Source organism: Dermatophagoides farinae, chromosome 5 (genome assembly GCF_024713945.1).
Source record: "Dermatophagoides farinae isolate YC_2012a chromosome 5, ASM2471394v1, whole genome shotgun sequence".
NCBI lineage: Eukaryota > Metazoa > Arthropoda > Arachnida > Sarcoptiformes > Pyroglyphidae > Dermatophagoides > Dermatophagoides farinae.
The window spans coordinates 3,114,677-3,134,047 of record NC_134681.1 but is presented as its reverse complement, the minus strand read 5'-3'; the positions used below and the strand labels follow the sequence as shown (position 1 = coordinate 3,134,047).

At 30.2% G+C, this 19,371-nt stretch overlaps 4 protein-coding genes across 4 annotated transcripts in view; 1 reads left to right on the top strand and 3 right to left on the bottom strand.

Annotated features, from left to right (window-relative positions):
• The window catches only part of PlexA (plexin A), a 46,179-nt gene that overhangs the window by 12,551 nt on the left and 14,257 nt on the right, over positions 1-19,371 (top strand). Inside the window, exons 3-5 of the mRNA XM_075731250.1 lie at positions 4,781-7,013; positions 7,309-7,485; positions 7,558-7,922. Coding sequence (XP_075587365.1) covers positions 5,207-7,013; positions 7,309-7,485; positions 7,558-7,922 — 2,349 coding nt within the window. The 5' untranslated portion in view covers positions 4,781-5,206. The remainder of the gene's footprint in view (positions 1-4,780; positions 7,014-7,308; positions 7,486-7,557; positions 7,923-19,371) is intronic.
• On the bottom strand, positions 10,359-11,024 carry LOC124497463 (uncharacterized). Its single transcript, XM_047061122.2, has 2 exons — positions 10,866-11,024; positions 10,359-10,775 (listed from the first exon to the last, which is right to left on the bottom strand). Exons 1-2 carry the CDS (start codon positions 10,942-10,944, stop codon positions 10,411-10,413), a joined length of 444 nt encoding a protein of 147 aa, XP_046917078.2. The 5' UTR covers positions 10,945-11,024; the 3' UTR covers positions 10,359-10,410.
• Positions 11,280-12,024, bottom strand: LOC124497454 (uncharacterized). Its single transcript, XM_047061112.2, has 2 exons — positions 11,796-12,024; positions 11,280-11,725 (listed from the first exon to the last, which is right to left on the bottom strand). Exons 1-2 carry the CDS (start codon positions 11,869-11,871, stop codon positions 11,322-11,324), a joined length of 480 nt encoding a protein of 159 aa, XP_046917068.1. The 5' UTR covers positions 11,872-12,024; the 3' UTR covers positions 11,280-11,321.
• LOC124497445 (uncharacterized) lies at positions 16,246-17,270 on the bottom strand. Its single transcript, XM_075731256.1, has 2 exons — positions 17,150-17,270; positions 16,246-17,058 (listed from the first exon to the last, which is right to left on the bottom strand). Exon 2 carries the CDS (start codon positions 17,031-17,033, stop codon positions 16,257-16,259), a length of 777 nt encoding a protein of 258 aa, XP_075587371.1. The 5' UTR covers positions 17,034-17,058; positions 17,150-17,270; the 3' UTR covers positions 16,246-16,256.

Here is a 19,371-nt window from a genome sequence, read left to right as displayed (position 1 = left end):
ATCAACCATAATCTCTTGAATAATGATGTTTCGCTTGCTTGATGATGATCCAGATTTATCGTCGTGCTGTCGACATAATCAGGGTGTATTTTTGTTCTTTTCTTTATAGTTTTTTTTCTTGCCGCTACCATCATTGTGATTGTCTTGTTTTTTTTTTTTTTTTTTTTGGTTTATTCCATATGTTGATGATTGTATAATGTACATGATCATCATGTACATGTCTCATGTGTCATGTGTCAAGGTTCAAAAATCTTTATTTTTTTCAATTTTCATTTGACACCTTCTGGTGAAAAAAAAAGAGAAAATCAATAATCAAACGGATGTATGATTTTGCGTGTCTTCTTCATCGTCATTGAAATTTTGTTTTTTGTTTTTTTCCATCCCGATTTATATATATATGGTTTGACGTGTATCATGTGTGGATCTATCTAGAATCCATGATCTCCCAAAGGAGATGCTGACTGCTGTTTGTGTGTCGGTCTGTGTGTGTATATATAGTCTATATTTCCGAAATCATTTTCAATTTTGATGATCGAATTGATATTATTATATTTTGTTTTGTGTGCAGATCATTTCGTTTTCTCTCTGTTTTTTTTCTGTTTTGTTTTTGTTTTTCTTTCATTCTCGAAATCATAATAATAATGATGATGATGATGATAACAAAAAAAAAAAAAATAAATAAAAGCCAATATCAAACAGCCAGAAAAAAAATATTTGAAATTGATTTTCTGGCTGTTTGTTTGTTTGTTTGGTTTGTTTTCTATCTAGCGGAAAATTGAATCAATTTTTTTTTGTTTTTTGATTGCTTTCCTTTTTTCTTCTTCTTCTTCTTCGGGAAAAAAATCAAAGAAATGAAATTCAGTTTTCAATCTTTTTCTCCATTTTTTTTTATTTTATTTTATTTATTTATTATTTTTGTGTTGATTTTATTTTTGATTTGATTTTTCTTCATCATCATTATCGTGTTTTGAGATGATGATGGTCATGTATTGCAATCTCCATGGTGTGTCCATATTATTTTTTTTTCATATATAGAATGGTGTTGGCCATGGTGGTAAAATTTTCCCATCACACCTGGATTATATTTCTGTTGTTGGATTCCACTCCTTTGAAATTTTTTTTTTTTCGTTAATTTTGGGAAACGCATACCATTCCACACAAGCAGATGTGTGTGTGTGTGTGTGTGTGTGAAAATGACACTCTGTTCAATGCTGTCATTTGTGTGAAATGAAATTTTCACTTTTTCCATTTTTTTTCATTTGATGTTTTATGTTTTGTCATGATTTTTTTTTTTGACACAACCGACAAATAATGCAAAGTTCCATAAGTTTATTAGATGTTGTTGTTGTTGCTGCTGCTGTTGCTGTTGTCAAGAGAAATGGCGTCGATTGATGATAAAAATCGGCAACAACTAGTGAGAGTAGAAATGGAAATGGAACATTTTTTTTCCATTTCAGTCTGATTTTTCAACTTTTGATACAAATGTTTGATGCAACTAACGAAAATAATAATAAGCTTCGTTAACATTTTAGATTTTTTTGTTACTTTTTTTTTATCGTTGAATCGTTATACAGTTTTGTATATCGGATTTAAATATGTGTGTGTGTGTGTGAGTGGAAAAAAACATAAGTTCATCATTATTTTTCTTTCGAAACGAAACGATGAATCAATATTAAAAAAAAAATTTGATTCTCAATAATAATGATGATGATTATTGGTGTTCTCGGGTTTCTATAGAAAGAACAAAAACAAAAAAAAAATGTTCGGTTCACCACCTGAGAAAACTCGGTATGATTTTTTTTTATTATTATTCATCATCATCATCATCATTGTTATGGTTATGTGAATGTCTAACACCAGAGTGTAATAATGTATTCATATTGGTTGTGAGAAAGAGAAATATGGCGATCCCAAATTTTTTTTTCAATACAGACAATGAATGAATTTGAATCGAAATCAAATTGATGATGATGAGATGGAAATGCAAGTTGTTGAATATTAATAAATTTTTTCAATAAATAATTATAATGGCCTATTACCAATAGCGACATCTATGTTTGAAGCAATATTATACACAATGGCGAAAGCTGTGTATGGAGAAAAAAAATCTATTAGAACGTAGATATTGAACATCGATTGATTGATTGATCGATCGTTATACTTATTAAAATCGATTGAAACACCACCATCATCAACACGCCTCATTGTATTCATTGTAATATCGTTTTTGTTCGCTCTTTTTATTCCGTGGAATTTGTTTCGGATCCGATTATATAATGATGATGATGCCGATATTAATAATGATTTTGTGTGTATGTGTGTGTGACACAGAATTGAAATAAAATGAAAAGGCTTGAGTTGAATTTTTTTATTGTTTTGTTTTGTTTTTTTATTATTAAGCGGCTTGAATTTCAAATGGTAAAAAAAGAAGATGGAAAGGAAAAATCAATTAGTGGAGTTTTTGATATTATAATTGCAGTAAATGTTAATATAAATGATAAAAAATGGAAATCTTTTTCTTCTGGATCCATTTTGTTTCTAATTGGCTTCACATTTTTTCCCCTCCAAAAAAAACAGCCATGCGTTTAGATTTTATTTTCTGGGTTGCTGCTACCATTTTCCTTATGTGTGACCGATTTAGTAATTGGCTAGAATAATAATGAAAATAATTTCTAATTAATAATAATGATGCTCTGTATATGCATAACGAATGATTCGGAGATTTTTTGGAAAAAAGAAAATGCAACTTTACTTGCGAATAAAGAGAATTCACCTATTTGGATTGATTCAGAATATTCGTGCGATTCGCTAATGTTTCTTGGATGATTATGAGAAATGCAATCCCATCACTGTGTGTATGTCTTGAAATTCTTTAGAACATTTTTTGGACTGGAATTTTTTTTTCGTTTTTTTTCTGGTTCATTTTCGTTTTCATTTTCGTTTTAGGTTTAGTTCATTTTTTATTCTGATGTTTTTTCTCTTTTTTTCCACTTCTTGAATTATTATTATAGATTTTCTATACTATCCTATCATTTTTTTTCCAAGACGCCATGTATAAACTATTCACACACTGACATAATAGCAAAAGATTCTTTGCAAAAAGTCATCATTGCTAAGTGGTGCTGCTGGTACTGTTGCCCATATTATAACCATGGCTCTAACGGGGCACCATATAATCGAAATAGAGAAAGAGAGAATCATGAGAATAGGAAAAAAATTTATGAAAATTGATGTCCCTATAGTCATACATACACACACACACACACAGATGATGATGCTTGCTTTCTTTGCTTTGCTTGTCTGGAATTTTTCTTTTTTCTCTAAAAACGGTAATACTACTACCGATGATGATGAAAGTATCGTATCGCATCGTACACACACGAATTTTAATATTAGTTTCAAAGTCATAAAACCGTAAATATTTCCATTTTTCAGCTTTTCTAAAAGTGTGCCTTGGTGTTTGTGTTCCAGAGAAACATTTCTGGATCATTGTTGTTGTTGTTGTTCAAAAGTAAAATTCTTGAGTTTTTATTTTTTTTTTTCGTTTAAGAAATTTTTTTTTCTCAAGCTTCATGTGTAAAATTCATGTTCTCAAAACACACACTGTGTAATGAAAAATAAGAAGAACTAGATATGCAATTTTCATAGCTGAACAAAATTATTCTTCTTCGGGCTATGATTTTAAATTTTTTTTTCTCTCGTGTTTCATTTCAATGAATTTTCCATTTAAATTATCACCATCATTATTTTTTTTGTCGTTGAAAAAAATGGCTGGAGAATATGAAAATGAAGAAGCTTGATGCTTGTATAAAAATATTTCCAATGTATCAAATTTGAAACTGAATTTTTTTCTGTTCAGAGAATGAAAAACAAAAAAAAATATCAATAAATTCAGAGTCAATGCGGAATTTATTGATGTTTTCTTTTTCGGTGGCAGTGAGTGAGAGATGTGTAAACAGAATGTTTTTTTTTTCATTTTCACACAATGCTTCAAACGTGTGTGTGTGTATGTGTGTGTGTGGAATCAAAAAAATAATTTGTTTCCATCTTCAATTCATTCGGCCAGACAGCATTTTTTTTTGTGGCACACATCTGCAATGATTTTTTCCTGTTCCTGTAACAACAGACAAACAAGCGAAAAACAAATAAAAAAAATTTGAAATTTAAAATTTAAATAACACTCGCCCTTTTTTCAATTTTTGACTCTCTAAAACGCACACACACACACACACATGTATTTATGGAGAAATGAAAATAAATATCAGACGAATTTTGATTTTGAATTTCATCATCATCATCATCGTTTCTTTTTTTTTCTCATTTTATGATCCATCCATCTTGTATCATTTTGCTTTATTTCTGGATATTTTTTGGTTTTTTTTTCTTCTCGTTTGTGTGAATTGTTGTTCAGATTCTGATTGTTGAGACGAGAGAGCAAAGAGAATAAAATAAATCAAATCTATCCATTTTTTTCTGTTGTTGTTGTTGTTTGTTGCATTCATGATACACACACTCAGGTTCCAATGGAAAAAAAAATTGTTTCTACCAACCATGCCAAAAATTTTTGAGGTTCCATTTCTTGTGTGTGTGTGTGTAAAAAGAAAATTGAATAATTCATTTGTGTGTGTGCGTATTTGTTATGTATGAGATTCATTCATTTCATTTCGATTCAATTGCATTATTTGTAAGGAAAAAAAATTTTCTTTTGCCTGAGAATTCCTTTGAAACAGAATTCTAATTTCATATTCTTTTCTTTTTTCTTTTGTTTGTTTGTTTGTAGGTTTTTTTTCTTCGTTCGCCACGGGAAATATTTTTGTTTCATCTTTGTTGGTTTATTCGAGATCGTTCACTATACGGGGTCGAATACGGAATCAATTTTTTTTGTTTTTGTTCGTTTTTGCTATTAAACCGTGAAGAGAAAATTGTCGTTACCATAATAAATTTTTATGATATGATGATGATATCGATCCTTGAATGAAGAAAAAAAAGCGGCAACAAAAAACCACGAAAACATTATTATCATCATCGTTATAATAAATAAATATTTTTTTCTCCAACTTTCGTTTTCTGGACCACTACTAGAACAACAAGAATCAACCAACCAACTAAATAGAAATAATAATATCCATTTAATGAAGATGAATAAATGAATGAATAAATTATTTTTTTTTTTTGGATCGATCCAGAAAGAAAAAAAACAAAAACGATGAAATTAAGACCATCATCATTATATGATGATGATGATGATCATCATCATCAGATATCGAAAACGACGACAACGACAAGCCATAATAATAATACAATGATGATGAATACGGAAACAGAAGAAGATGATGATAATTTTCATCATCTTCAACAACAACAACAACTACAACAGAGATATCAGCGACAAAATTCTAGTCCAAAAATACAAATCCAACATAATGACGAAATTTTCAACTATAAAAACAACAATTATTACTCAGATTTTGATCAAATTAATCGTGATTTCAATACTAATGATGATGAAATGAATACAAATAATAGGCGACAACAACAAAAAAGGCCAAAAATTCATCATGATGATATCAATAATAGAACGAATACGTCATTTATGAACAATCCTCATCATCATCATAAACAATTGAAACAAACATATCATCATCATCATCATCATCAAATTAAAGATCGATCGATAAAGAAATTATTATTTTGGCCATTGCAAACATTTAAAATGATTATGCAAATGAAGCCAATTTCACCAATAACAGTGTGCCCAATAATAATAATAATCATGATGATGAAAACATTAATTAACACCTTTTCATCATCATTATCGACATTTTTCTACCTTTGTAAATGTGTTGTTTTTATCAATGCCTATTCTCATTATTACTTGATCATCATTAATAATAATTTAAATTATTTATTAATGAAAATTGTCAATATTTTCATCTGGTGCCATCATCATACATCATTTGATCTTGATCATCGATATCGATATCAATATTATTTATCAATGTTAAATAATAAATCCAGTCATCATCATGATCATCAAAATCATCAACGAAAACGGCAATTTCAATTCTCAGAATTGAAAAATAATAATAAATATCATCATCATCATCATCATCATAATGCTGAAATCATTAATCGTCGTCAACAAACAAAAAGTTCAGCAGCGATGACGATGATTACAATGATTTGGATATTATCATTTCAGCAATTATTTCCATCATCATCAACAATGTTGGTTATGGCATATGAAAATGGCGATTGGAATGATATGGGCAATAAATGTTTGAATCATCATCATCATCATCATGATGATGATAATAATAATCACACAATTATTAAACGTGGCCTATTTGATCGTTATGGTCTTTTCGGCGGTTCTGGTGCTGGTGCTGATAGATCATCATCTCAGCAGCAGCAGCAACAACAACAACAACACCAATCACTATCATTGATTCGTGGTGGTAATAATAATGGCTTGACATCATCGATTAATAGGGCTATCGATTTAAATTATACATATTTTGAAGAACCGAATACGGAAATTTATTTTTCACATATGGTTATCAATGAAACAATTGGTTTTGTATATATCGGTGGTGTGAATACGATTTATCAATTAAATTTACGTTTGAAATTATTGGAAAAAATTACCATGGGTCCATATGAAGATTCGAATGATTGTCCAATATCGAAAGGTTGTGCGCCAGAGGTGCAGAAGCGTTTATCAAATTATTACAATAAAGCATTGGTTTTGGATCAAATGCATCAATGGCTTATATCGTGTGGTTCATTATTTCAAGGTGCATGTACCGCTCACAGTTTATATAATATCTCGCGTATCATTGATCAACCACAAGAACCGGTAGTGGCGAACAATGCCACCGCATCGACGGTTGCATTCATTGCTCCGGGTCCAGATCCACATAAACAAGTATTATATGTTGGTGCCACTTATACCGCCGGATCATATCGATCCGATTTACCCGTTGTTAGTTCCAGATCATTATTTGAAACAAGTAAGTCTTTGCTAACTTTTATTATTTTTTACCAAATATTGCAAACAAAAAAAAAACGTTATTACGATCATTATGATGATCCTTGAATTTTATTTTAGTTTTTTTTTCGTTTGTGTTTCAAAAAACACTATTATTATTGGATCAACGACGACATCATTAAAAAAAATACTCTAAAACCAGCTAGTTGAATTCGATTCGATTGAATTGGATTTCAATTGAGTTCATTTGTGATGTTGTGTTTTCTAAATCCACAATTTATTAATTCGTTTTCTTTTTGTTCTATTTTCTTTCATAGATTTATTCCAATTGGCATTGGTTGGTGTTAGCACCGGGACCCGTTTGATCATAAATGCATATGCACGTGATCGTTATCCAATCACATATATTTATGGATTTCATTCACGTGGTTTTAGCTATTTTTTGACCGTTCAAAAACGTAATACTGGTCAATCGGCATTTATGTCTAAATTAGGTAATGTATCAATGTAATGGTTAACTGATTGATTCATTGATTTGTTTTATTTTTCTTCATTTGCTCAAATAGTGCGTATTTGTCAAAATGATCCGGATTATTATTCATATACCGAAGTACCACTGGTATGTCGTCATCAAGGCCATCAACAAAAACATTTCAATCTGGCACAAGCTGCATTCATTGGACGGCCATCATTGAAATTGGCCAATATTACGGGCGTACGATATGATGATGATCATTTATATGTGGTATTTGCACGTTCCGTGGATGAACAAACCATGGAAGATCCACGACCTGCTAGTCATTCTGCATTATGCGTATATCCATTGTCGACCATTCATCGGCAATTTACGAAAAATATCCAACATTGTTTCAATGGCAATGGAATGCAAGGATTGGATTTCATCAACATCGTGCAGAAATGTGTTCCTACGGTGAGTTGTGAAATTCTTTTCTACATTTTGCTAAAATAATTTTCACATTCAAAATAATTCAATTTTTATTAATTTTCACGATTTTTTCCCATTCTATCGATTCTTTTTTCAATTACCTTTTGTTGTTTTCGTTGTCGCCGTTGTTGTTGTTTGAGAAAAAGAATGAGTGAAAATTAACTGTCACACTACAATCGATATCCCTATTCTCATCATTATGATGATGATGATAATCTTCAAACGTCTAGTATAGTGCTTTTTTCTGTCTGTTTTTTCAAAAAAAGCCATGATTTTCATTATTTCAAAACACAGAACAAACTAAGCAGTCCTTGTCTTCACTCAATGATTTATTATCATGTATTTTTTTCGGTTGATGTTGCCCGCTATATATTTGTTTGGTTTTTATTGGTTTACATCAGGCGTCGGCAACCTGCGGCCCGCGGGCCGCATTTCCCATAGAGCTCTATGGAAGATGCGGCCCGCGGGCCGCAGGTTGCCGACGCCTGGTTTACATGATATGATGATATGCACTCGTGCTTTTGTGTGTGTGTGCGTTTGGTATTAAATTCTTTCATATCCAACAACAACACGATGAATTTACATGAATGAACAACAAATTGATCTTTGCATTAATATTGTTGTTGTTGTTTTTGAATTATTAGTGCAAGTTTTACATTTTCAAATTTTTCCACTTGTTTACAATAATTATTTGGACGTTGTATCATTGATTTATCATTACAAGATGCCTATATAAATATTACAAAATGCTGTGCACTTTTTTTTTGCTTTATCATGGCTTGATGTTACCAAAAAAAAAAAAAAAAATCAAACAGGAATCAGGAGAGCGATTTGTTGTTGGAACTAAAATGAAAATACAACTTTTTACCTACCTATCTGACACCCCCCACTATGTGTTAGTAACTATTAAAAAAAAACTAAAGTTGGATGGATGAAAATGTTTTATTTCGAGCGAGTGAGTTGGTTGGTTTTTTCTTTTGCTATGTTGCACACACACACAATACCATCATCCATTTTATTCTCATCCATCACATCACAATACAATATAACATTTCAAATTGAATTAAATCAGGTAGAATAACAATATCCTGTCGTGTGTGTGTGTGTGTGTGTGTGTGTGTCTGATATTGGTATTTATTTATATTCTCACTGTGAAATATAAACATTATCAACACGCTGTGAGAGAAAGAAAATGTAATGAAGAATGAAGAATATATTTTTCTTTTGCTGCTGTGTCTGTGTTTTTTGTTTGTTGAGCTTTGAGCTTTATTTTCATACAGGAAATGAATTCCAATGACAGAAAAAAAAGTCATTTTTACTGCTGCTGTTGTTGTTGTTGTTGTTAAAAATGGGAAATGAGAAAAAACCCATTGTCATCATCATGGATATTATGTATGGTGATGATGATGAAATTGAAAACCAAATAGAAGAAGCATTATGTGTGTGTGTGTGTGTGTGATTGTGACTGAAATTCTATGTCTGTTTTTTTTCTCAATTCGGAATTTCAATGTTTTTTCGTTTTGTTTTTCATTATTCACATTTGTGTCAATAAGCTAGAATCAAAAGAAAAAAAAATATGAATGAATGAAAATCCGATTTTCTAGTTGCTGTTTGATGAACATTACACATATATACACGTATTATAGTCGACACGTTTCAAACATTTAAAAGTTTTACATCAAATGTGCACGAGAGAGAAAACACATGTTCCATTTTATTGAAAAAAAATATGGAATACATTCAATTTCTCGATTCTTCAGTTCATTTTGTTGTTGTCGTTGTTGTTGTTGCTATTTGTGGTTCTCAATCTTTCTTATCCAGTTTTTCAAATAACGACTAGGACGACTACGACATTCATTACAAAAAAGGAGAGAGATTAACTTTCATCTTTATTATTATTATTGCAGCCCAGGTTATTATTAGGATAAAGATCTATATTGCATTTTTTTTTTATTATACGCACCCAGACTAACAAACACACAAAGCGAGTATTAGCATTTTCATTTCTGGTATGTAATAATAGTCGTCGTCATAGTGACACTAGATACTAGATACCGATCACATCGAGATTGATAGTTCCAATAGATGATTATTTGTGGATTTTTTTTTCGTTTTGGATCCAATCTTTTTTCGAAAATCTCTTTGGCTAATTAAAATGAGGATGAAGTGAAGTGAATCACTATTTTTTTCTACATTTTTTTCGTTGATGTGGATTATTATCATGGCTGTGATTTTCATTTTTCATCGATGTATATATTATATTATATTCTTTTTATGATGCTTGGAGATTAATATGAAAAATGTAATCTGATATAACATCAATAGAACATCAACATTCAAGTTCTGATTATAAATCTGAGTTTGATTCGATTTTTTTTTTTGAAATTAAACAACGTCATCACATTATAAAACGATAAAGGAAAATTTTATTTTAATTTTCAGTTTTAAAGTTTCAAGATATTTCTGTTCAGAATTAAAATACAAAATTCATTACCATCATCATACAAATAGCAATCATAGCGGTCATTGTGTTGAGATTGATTGCAATAGTACCACCACCGGTTGAACAGCCTAAATCAGACATTCGACCACGTAATATATCCTCATCATTATGCATATCTTTCTCATAAATATCAAGATATTTGTCATCAGTTGTTTTTTCAATATCGTAAACATATTTCGAAATTTCCATTACTTGCAAATAATATTCTTTATATGTTGATGTTGTTTCATCAAATTTGCCTTTACCCTTTTCATTCCAACAGTCATTTGCTTTTTTCACCATATCATTAGCTTCATCGAGTAATTTTTTTTGTCTTTCTTTCATTTTTTGTTCTCCTTTTTTTTGAGGGGTATTCGGTTTTGATTTGGGTAAACAATAAAAATTTTAGTTTGAAAAAAACAAGAATTTTTTTCTTACACACTTACCATTGGCAGCATTGACTGTAACCAATGAAATGACCATAATTATGGCGGTGGCCACCAAAATGAAATTTGTTTTCATCATTTTTTTCTCACAAATTTTTAAAATAATTATGATTTTGATGATGTTTAATGTATGGTTGCAAATAGTAGAATGATCTTGTATTTGAGTGGTAGTGATTTATTTATCTCACCAACTATTGATGGATGAGATTATCAGATTTATTGATCATACACTCACACACACACACACACACACGCATACGCATACGATTTCAATATCATACATAGCAAGCAACGACAATCACACTCAATCTCTTTTCAATCAAACACCTTTCCTTATCTATTTATTTGATTAGTAATCATTAATGAACCGGAATCCAATGTCAAAAAAATTTTTTTTTTTTTGAGTAATCTTTGTTTTTTCTCTCTATAATAAGAGCTATTTATTTTGTCAATTCATCAAAAAAATGTTGATGAAACAATGATTATTACAATGGTGATGGCTAATAATTTTCGATCCAATAATAGGGAAAAAGCCAAATTATAATGATGTTGTAGCATTTCAATCATATCGTTGACATTGGTTTCATGTTTTTTCAATTGTTTGATTGAAAAATTCCATTGATCAGTTTGTCGTATATCGGTTTCTTTCATGAATCGTATCGATTTTTCCAATTCAATTATTTCCGTTTTCAAACGCCATATTTGATCATCTAAATCAGTTTGATTTTGGATATTTTTATTATTTTCAAATTTTTCAATCAATTTTCTTGCTTTTTCATCAATTTTTTCAGCCTCATCAAGATATTGTTGTTTTATTTTATCTTCTTCGGCTGTTGTGGTGGCTGCTTTTGCTTGTTGTACTGTGTTTTGTAAATGAAATGAAATTTTTTTTTTATAATTTTTAAATTGAAAACAATTTACAACACTCACCTTGCGTAACGATGATGGCCATCAATATGAAGATGGTGACACAATTGTGGACATTTTTGATGATTATGGAATACATTTTTTTTCTCCAGAGTTAGAGAAACAAATTTTGTTGACCACAAAAAAAAGAATCAATCGCACTTATGAATGGTTAAAAATGTTTTCAATTTTTTTTTCATCAATTATCATTCTTTGAGCTTTTGATGATGATGATGATCATTTTATAATCCTTCTTGATTGATTAGTCAAGTCTTTTGTTATTATTGAAATTGAAAATTTTATCTTTTTTTGGATAGTGTTTTGAGACGAGATCTCGATTTCCAAATCCACTTTTCATCAATTGATAATCAATCAATTAATCGTAATTTTGTGGATGATAATTTTTTTTGTGTTGTTTCTCCTTGGTTCGATTGATTATCATAATTTTTTTTTTTGAAAAATTAAATTAAATTTAATAACCATATTATGTGGAAAAACAATGAAAATAATGTGTATATACCACCTCCCCACTACTATCGTTCAGTTCAGCTGTGACACACAAACAAATGGTATATTCAAAATTGAAAAAAAAACAACTGCGAATACCAAAATAACAATAATATGGCCGTTTGTATTCTAGTCGACAAATACACATTGACTTTTCATGTGTTTCATGTGCAAAAGTTTTTTTATCACATACGGTTTGGTTCATTGCCTCAATTCCGTGTGTGTGTGTGTTTAGAATTGTTTTTCCAAATTGTTTTCACTGTTGTTGTTGTTGATCCTGGATCGTTTGGTGGAAACAGAGATCCTCTTCCTTAATAATAACAATAATAATCTTGATCAAAATAAAAAATAAAGTCTAATCAAGTTATTTCCATATTTTTTTCCAATAAAAGTGTAACAACAGAAAGGCAACAAGATATTCATTCGATGTGAGATAAATTACCACGGTGTTTGTGAATTTTTTTTCACCATGAAAAAAAAACGAGAAACAAACACAGAAAATGTTTCCGACAAATCAAACAATACCCGGTTTAATTTTTTTTTCTATTTATCGATTCGATTCGTGTCAATCACACTTTTTGATCGAATCGATAAATGATGAAAAAAAAACTTTCTTTTTTTTATATTTCTCTCTATACGCATGCGGCCAATTTGTTCAACATTCTGATTAACAATTATTCGGTTTTTTTTTCGTTATTGTTTTCATTCCATCATCCACGCACACAATAAACGGGTGATGGACGATAAACGACGACAAGAACAAATAAATTAGCCTGAAAAAATGATGATGATGATAGTGTATGTGTAGTATCAAAAAAGATCAAGCACCGAAAACTCAAACCTTTTTTTTATTATTTGATTTGACTCTTTGAATGGGATTTATGATATTGATTTTTTTATGTGTTTCGGTTGTCAAATGGGGTCGTCGCCAAAGAAAAACTTGTCACAATTTTGTTGATTTTGTTTTTTTTCTTTTATTCTGTTTTTTTTTTTGATCCAACAGAAAATGTTCTCGTAAACTTGGAGCTTTTGAATGGAATGGTTTTTTTTCTCCTGATCGGTTCTGTTATTTCTAGTGAATCAAATCAATATATCCGTCGAATTTTTTTCCGGGCCGATCGTAACTTTTTCATTTACCCGCGAAAATGATGATGATGATGTGAATGAAATGACGAAAAATCGAATCAAATCGAATTGAATTGAATTGAATGATAATGATTTTTTTGAAGCTTTGCTCTTTCGGTTTTTTTTTTGTTTCGTCGATTAGCCTCAATTTTTTTTTGTTGTCTGTGGTTTTTTTTCTGTGATCGATTATTATTGTGAAATGTTGAATTAATGAATTGAAATGAATGATTTTTTTTGGTGGATGTCTAGATTTGTGTTGTTAAATGAATAAAAAAACCGGGTGAAATTTTTTTTCCATTCTATATGAATAGCCCTGAAGCTATATCATCATTACATTCGTTCTTTTTTTTGTTTCTTCAATCCGATTGATGATTTTTTTTGGAAACATTCAAAACATCATTAAGTGAAATGAATGATGGAATATTCATTAGACAAACAGAAAAAAAAGATTCCATGATCCTGACAAAACAAACGGCATCGTTTAATGAATGCAATGCAACAAAAAAAAAAATAAATAGCACACATTCACATTTGGATCATTCTTTCATTTCATTTCGAAATTCATGAACCAGACCATGATTCGAATTTGATTTGATTTTGCCATTTTCGATTCTGCTCAATATTATTATCGTTATTATTGATTAATTTGTTATTCGAGATTTTTTTTTCTCTGTCTCGGATTTGTTATTTTTATTCATTTCCTTGTGATATTTATTTTCCCATTCTCTGTTTCGTTTTTTGGTTTCGCTAATAATTAGGTTTCTCTCTCTCTCTTTCTTTTTCGTTGTGTTGATTTGTCCAATTGGTGCACACATGCACACACATACACACACACTTTATATTATTCGCTCAAATTTCTCTGGTTGATTCCATGTTTTCCGAAAAAATGTTGATTCAAAGTTTGTTGCTGTTTTGGGTCTGGATCGTTTTTTCTTCTCTCTCTCTCTCTCTTTTTGCTCGAAACAGAACAAATACAGACATGAATTCAATACCCAAAAAAACGGGAATAGAAAACTTATTCGATAATCTCTATATTCGATACACGGGCACGATGATGATGATGATGATGATTATGTCGATGTCGAAAATGAGCGAAAACAGAAAAAGGAAAGAAAAATCATTTTCTTTATATTTCAAAGTCGAAAACAAATCTTGCTTTTTTCTGTTTCTGTTTCTGTGTGTGTGTTATATTTCTTTTTTATTCGGTTACACACTAACAACACAGTTATTATTATAAAAACTACGATCCACATTGACCATTGATTGTCATTGCAGCTCGACAAGGATCATATTATTATATTACATAACGCACACAAACGAAATAGTCAAATCAATTGCAATTTAAGAACAACAACAAAAACAACAACAACTGTGATTTTTGTATCAAATGAAAATCAAATTAGCCAAATTTTTTACTCTTGTTTTTGAGTATGGATCATTGAAAATCAATGATATATAAACGGCACTACTACCGTAATGAATGAAAGTGAAGAAATTAAACATATGAATCAATAATGAGTTTTTGATTCAAGCATAATTCTATATGTTGAGAAAAAAACAAATAATCAAACATTGAAATTGGTTAATATTCCATACACTCAATCATCATTGATCAACATTGATCAATTTCGTTTATTTTTAATCAATCTAGCAGTGGTTGTGGTGGATTGTAGATAGAATGTATTTACTTTACTACGTTTTTTTTTCTATTCAATTCCCATTCATACATATTAACAGTTTCATTATTTATTAGCTTTATTTGCTTTATGTCCTTCACCAGAATAAAAAAAAAACGAACCGAAATCCTGAAATCCCGAAATCGAGGTTTTCGTTTATTTATATATATTCCATTTTATTACGTTATATGTGAATTGAATTAATTAATTATTGTTGTTGTACATATGAATTTGACAAACGGAGCTTCAACTTATGTTTTTGGATCAAATTTCTTTTTTACATTGAAACTTTTTTTTTATTATTTCATTTGCTGTGATACATACTTAGACCAAAATGAACACATGAAATTGATTTAGAATTCTCATTTTTTTTGTGTGTGTTTATGTGTTCGTGCGTTTGTCGTTTTTTTTTTGCCTACTTTCGCATGTCAATCAATATTAAATTAATAGTGAGACTAAAAATTATTCGAAGAAAGAAAATTCATCGTTATTACGTTTAACACGTCTCGTGAAGACTTTTTTCTTTTTATTTTTTTTTCAATAATTTCATTTATTCTTCTTTGATCAGAATCACTGTCTAGAGCTTTGAGGAAGAAGAAGAAAAAGTTTCAAGAATCGTTTTTTCACTGTGTGTCTGTGTTGTATCTGGCAAATTCTCTTTAATCGGCGCAATACAGCAACAACAACAATACAGGTTCTATGCATTTTTTCACTCGAATTGACAATTATTCCAGTTGGCTTCATTTCATTTTTATTCATTCAATCGTCAGCCTCTTGATTTAAAAAGAGAGCGAGAGAAAGCTAACTAAAAAAAGCAATTCTCAATATTCAGAAACCGAGAACAAACTCGAGGAAGGAAAGAGGTGGTGGTTGGTTCGTTCGTTCGTTTCTTCTGTTTACAATTCATTTAATTTCCGCATTATTCTAGTGCAGGGAAAACACGACTACTCGAATGGAGTGAACATAAATATTTCAAAAAGAATTTGTTTTTTATTAAAAAATCATCTTGACACATAAATTTTGAATTTTGATTTTTATTATTGTAACTACAAACTACTAGAGGTCAAGAATATAAAAATTGACATGAATTGAATTGAAATTGAAAAAAAATCATTCGATCGATCGATATCAAATTTCAAAGGCCACGCGATTGTGATGAAAAATTTTCGTGTTTCGTTCATATTTCGCTTGGTGGTTGACGAATGTTCACCAAACTACGTACATTACGTCGATCCACTACTGTAGGAAATAGTTGGCAATCAACTTTACGATGATAATCAAAATCAATCAATTGTTGGCAAAGATAATCCGGCAGTAGATGATAATGAGCAAGAAAATCTGCACCAATCACCGGGTACTCAGTTTCACAAAGATAAAATTCAAAAACAAATTCATGGCCAAAACCAAAATCCAATGCAATGAAAAATTTTCCAGTGATTTTCATTTGTTCTTGTTTCTTGCAATCATCACCAGTGCCAATAAGGCTTTCGCCAAATACCATATTGGCACCATTGATTTGAACGCCGTACTGTTTTTTGCATTGTTTTTGCCATTTTTTCAATTCTTTCGATCGATAATGATTCCAAAATTGAATCTCATTTGGAAACAATGAGATATCTGAGCCACCATTGATCAGAAACGATTCATTTGAATAACGATCACGAATGAATAATCGATAATTTTCTGAACAATGACGATAATAACAATGATGTGGTTGTTCTTTCAATTGAACAATTTGCAAACCCTTTTTATCATTATCATCAGTAATGATAGGCTTCGGTTTCGGTGGAACTTTTTGTTTTTCTTCTTTAGGAAAAATTAATCCATCTTGTAAGTGTTCGTTTTCAAATATATTTTGTAATTGACAATTATCTTCGTCATTATAGTAGCCATGATTGCGACGACGACGACGAATTGAATGTCGTAATCGACCCAAAATTCGTTTGAACTTCATCTTCGTTCGTGGTTTCAAATTTCTTCTTTTCAAAATAGATAACATCACCAAATAAGATGGTGAAAATTATATGTTTAGATTGATGAAAACTTGGGTATTTGTCAAAATTTTCTTACCTCTCTCGAAACAGAAAAAAATAGATGATTGAAATCCGATACAGGTGAACAAAAAGTTTTTTTTCACGTTAAATTTAAAACTGTATATTTTTCTTCTGTCATTAAACCACCAAATTACCACAGTTTGATGTTGTCGAATGTCGGTATTTATACCATTGATGATGGACTGGTCGAATTCGAACATCGTCTGCATTGATGCTACTTCTTTTTGAATTGGTATATGTCTAGTAAATGTCTATGTCTGTTTATTGTGTGTGAATTATGGTGATGATGATCATAATGAATGTGAAATAATCACCCATACCTGGATATTATGTAAAAGAGAAATTTTCACACTCACACACACACATATACCTAATATTTTCCAGTTTAAACTAGTGCAGTAGCCGCCGGCGCGTGGTTTAAAAAAACCAAATTTCCCTAAAAATTTTTATCCTAAAAATTTATGGGCAAAAAAATTTCCGGGAAAATTTCCTAAAATTTTTTTCGTTTGTTCTATCTATCTATCCATTTACATTGATTATAATATTCCATTCTTGAATTATATTGAATTCTCTTGTTCACATCATTTTTGTTGTTTCTTTTTTCAAAGCAATACATTCATGATGATAAGAATGTGTGAAACAAAACAAAAAAAAATCGATTTATAATTAAACGAATTATCATCATCATACAGACTCCAAAAATGTTTCCATTATCGTGTGTGTGACGAAGATTTCAAATTTTCTGTTTTGTTTTTTGTTTTGTTATTTTGTTTTTGTTCTTCTTGCGTTTTTTTTCGTTGTTGTTGTTTATTTTATTATTATGGTTTTGATGACGATGATGATGATGATGATCAAGAATGAAATGAAAATGAATGTTGTCGTTGATGACATTATTGGATTTTTGTTCTTTTCTTTCTTTTTTTTCCATCAGGATTCTTATTTTAAATATCATCATTTGGATAGAAAATTTTGCTTTGTTTTTCATTGCGCTATTGTCACGATATAACGACGACGATAAAGCCACCGAGAGAAAGTTCTATCTTCTTTTTCCCTTTTTTTTTTGCTTACTCAATTGAATTTCACTATTATTACCCAATGATGACTATGACTATATATATATATCGTTGGTCATCATCATCATTAGAATTTTAACATTTCGATTTGTGATCATCATCAACATCATCATCCTTGTCTTAATCATCAAAAACGAAAAATCGAAAACCAAAAAGTTTTCAATAAAAGCAGCCAGCCATTTCCATTGACCAGCGCTAAGATAATGTCCAATATGTGTGTGTGTTTGTGTACAGAATTAGATACTCAAAAATAATATACCCTCGTCGTGTCTCTCTATATATTTGAAAATATTTGGAAACATCACCATCCTCATCATCCATTTTCATTCATACGATTACGGTTTTTTACGTCATTGTTTCATTGGAAATCAAACAAAATGAAAATTTTTTACTTTTTTGGTACGGAACACTCTTTTAGAATGTCGATTAAGAATAGGCAAATAAAAACGGCTGGGGCAAGAAAAAAGCACTCGATAATCCTTGATGACACGCGATTTGCAGAGAAGCAAATAGCAAACAAAAGAATTGAGTGAATAGAAAAAATCATCACACACACACACAAGAATTTCTGGATAAATTCTTTTTCTTCTTGTTCTTATTGATGTCAGCAGAAAAATTATTATTCTCGGTTATTTCATTTCATTTCTTTTGATGTCCATCGTACGTTCTATACTCTATATATTCTATAAACAAAATCATTTGCTGAATATGCAATAAATTTTTTTTTCTTGCTACCCATTGAACCAGCCTCACCACGATCATAATGTCACTTTATGATTGGTCCAGAATTTTTTTTCCGTTTTGTTTCATTCGTTCACCCACACTCACTCATTCAATATTCAATTCACAATTGTTCCACGTTTGTTTGTTTTTTTATTATTGTTGTCGCATAACAATAATAATAATTTGTCTGTATAATTTCCAAAAAAAAAAAATGTTCGGATGTTATGTGTGTAATCGGTGTATGTTTTTCACCAATTTAAAAACGAACAAACATACATCACCCGACTCATTACATTTGAAAGTACAGACTTTTGTATTTTTCACTGTTTTTGGATAAAAAAATATACCCGGACAGCAAAAGTGAGAGAGAGAGAGCAAAGGGTTAATTATTACAATTATTTTTCAAGTGTTTCACTCTCTACTGTTTATATTAAGATGAACA

What these genes read in the sequence shown, in the direction of transcription:
- LOC124497463 (XM_047061122.2), bottom strand. Translation starts at nt 10,944, where the DNA reads ATGATGAAAACAAATTTCATTTTGGTGGCCACCGCCATAATTATGGTC. An exon ending in TACAGTCAATGCTGCCAATG is followed by an intron (nt 10,776 to 10,865) that starts GTAAGTGTGTAA and finishes CTCAAAAAAAAG; the next exon opens with GAGAACAAAAAATGAAAGAA.
- LOC124497445 (XM_075731256.1), bottom strand. Translation starts at nt 17,033, where the DNA reads ATGAAGTTCAAACGAATTTTGGGTCGATTACGACATTCAATTCGTCGT.
- LOC124497454 (XM_047061112.2), bottom strand. Translation starts at nt 11,871, where the DNA reads ATGTATTCCATAATCATCAAAAATGTCCACAATTGTGTCACCATCTTC. An exon ending in GGCCATCATCGTTACGCAAG is followed by an intron (nt 11,726 to 11,795) that starts GTGAGTGTTGTA and finishes TACAAAACACAG; the next exon opens with TACAACAAGCAAAAGCAGCC.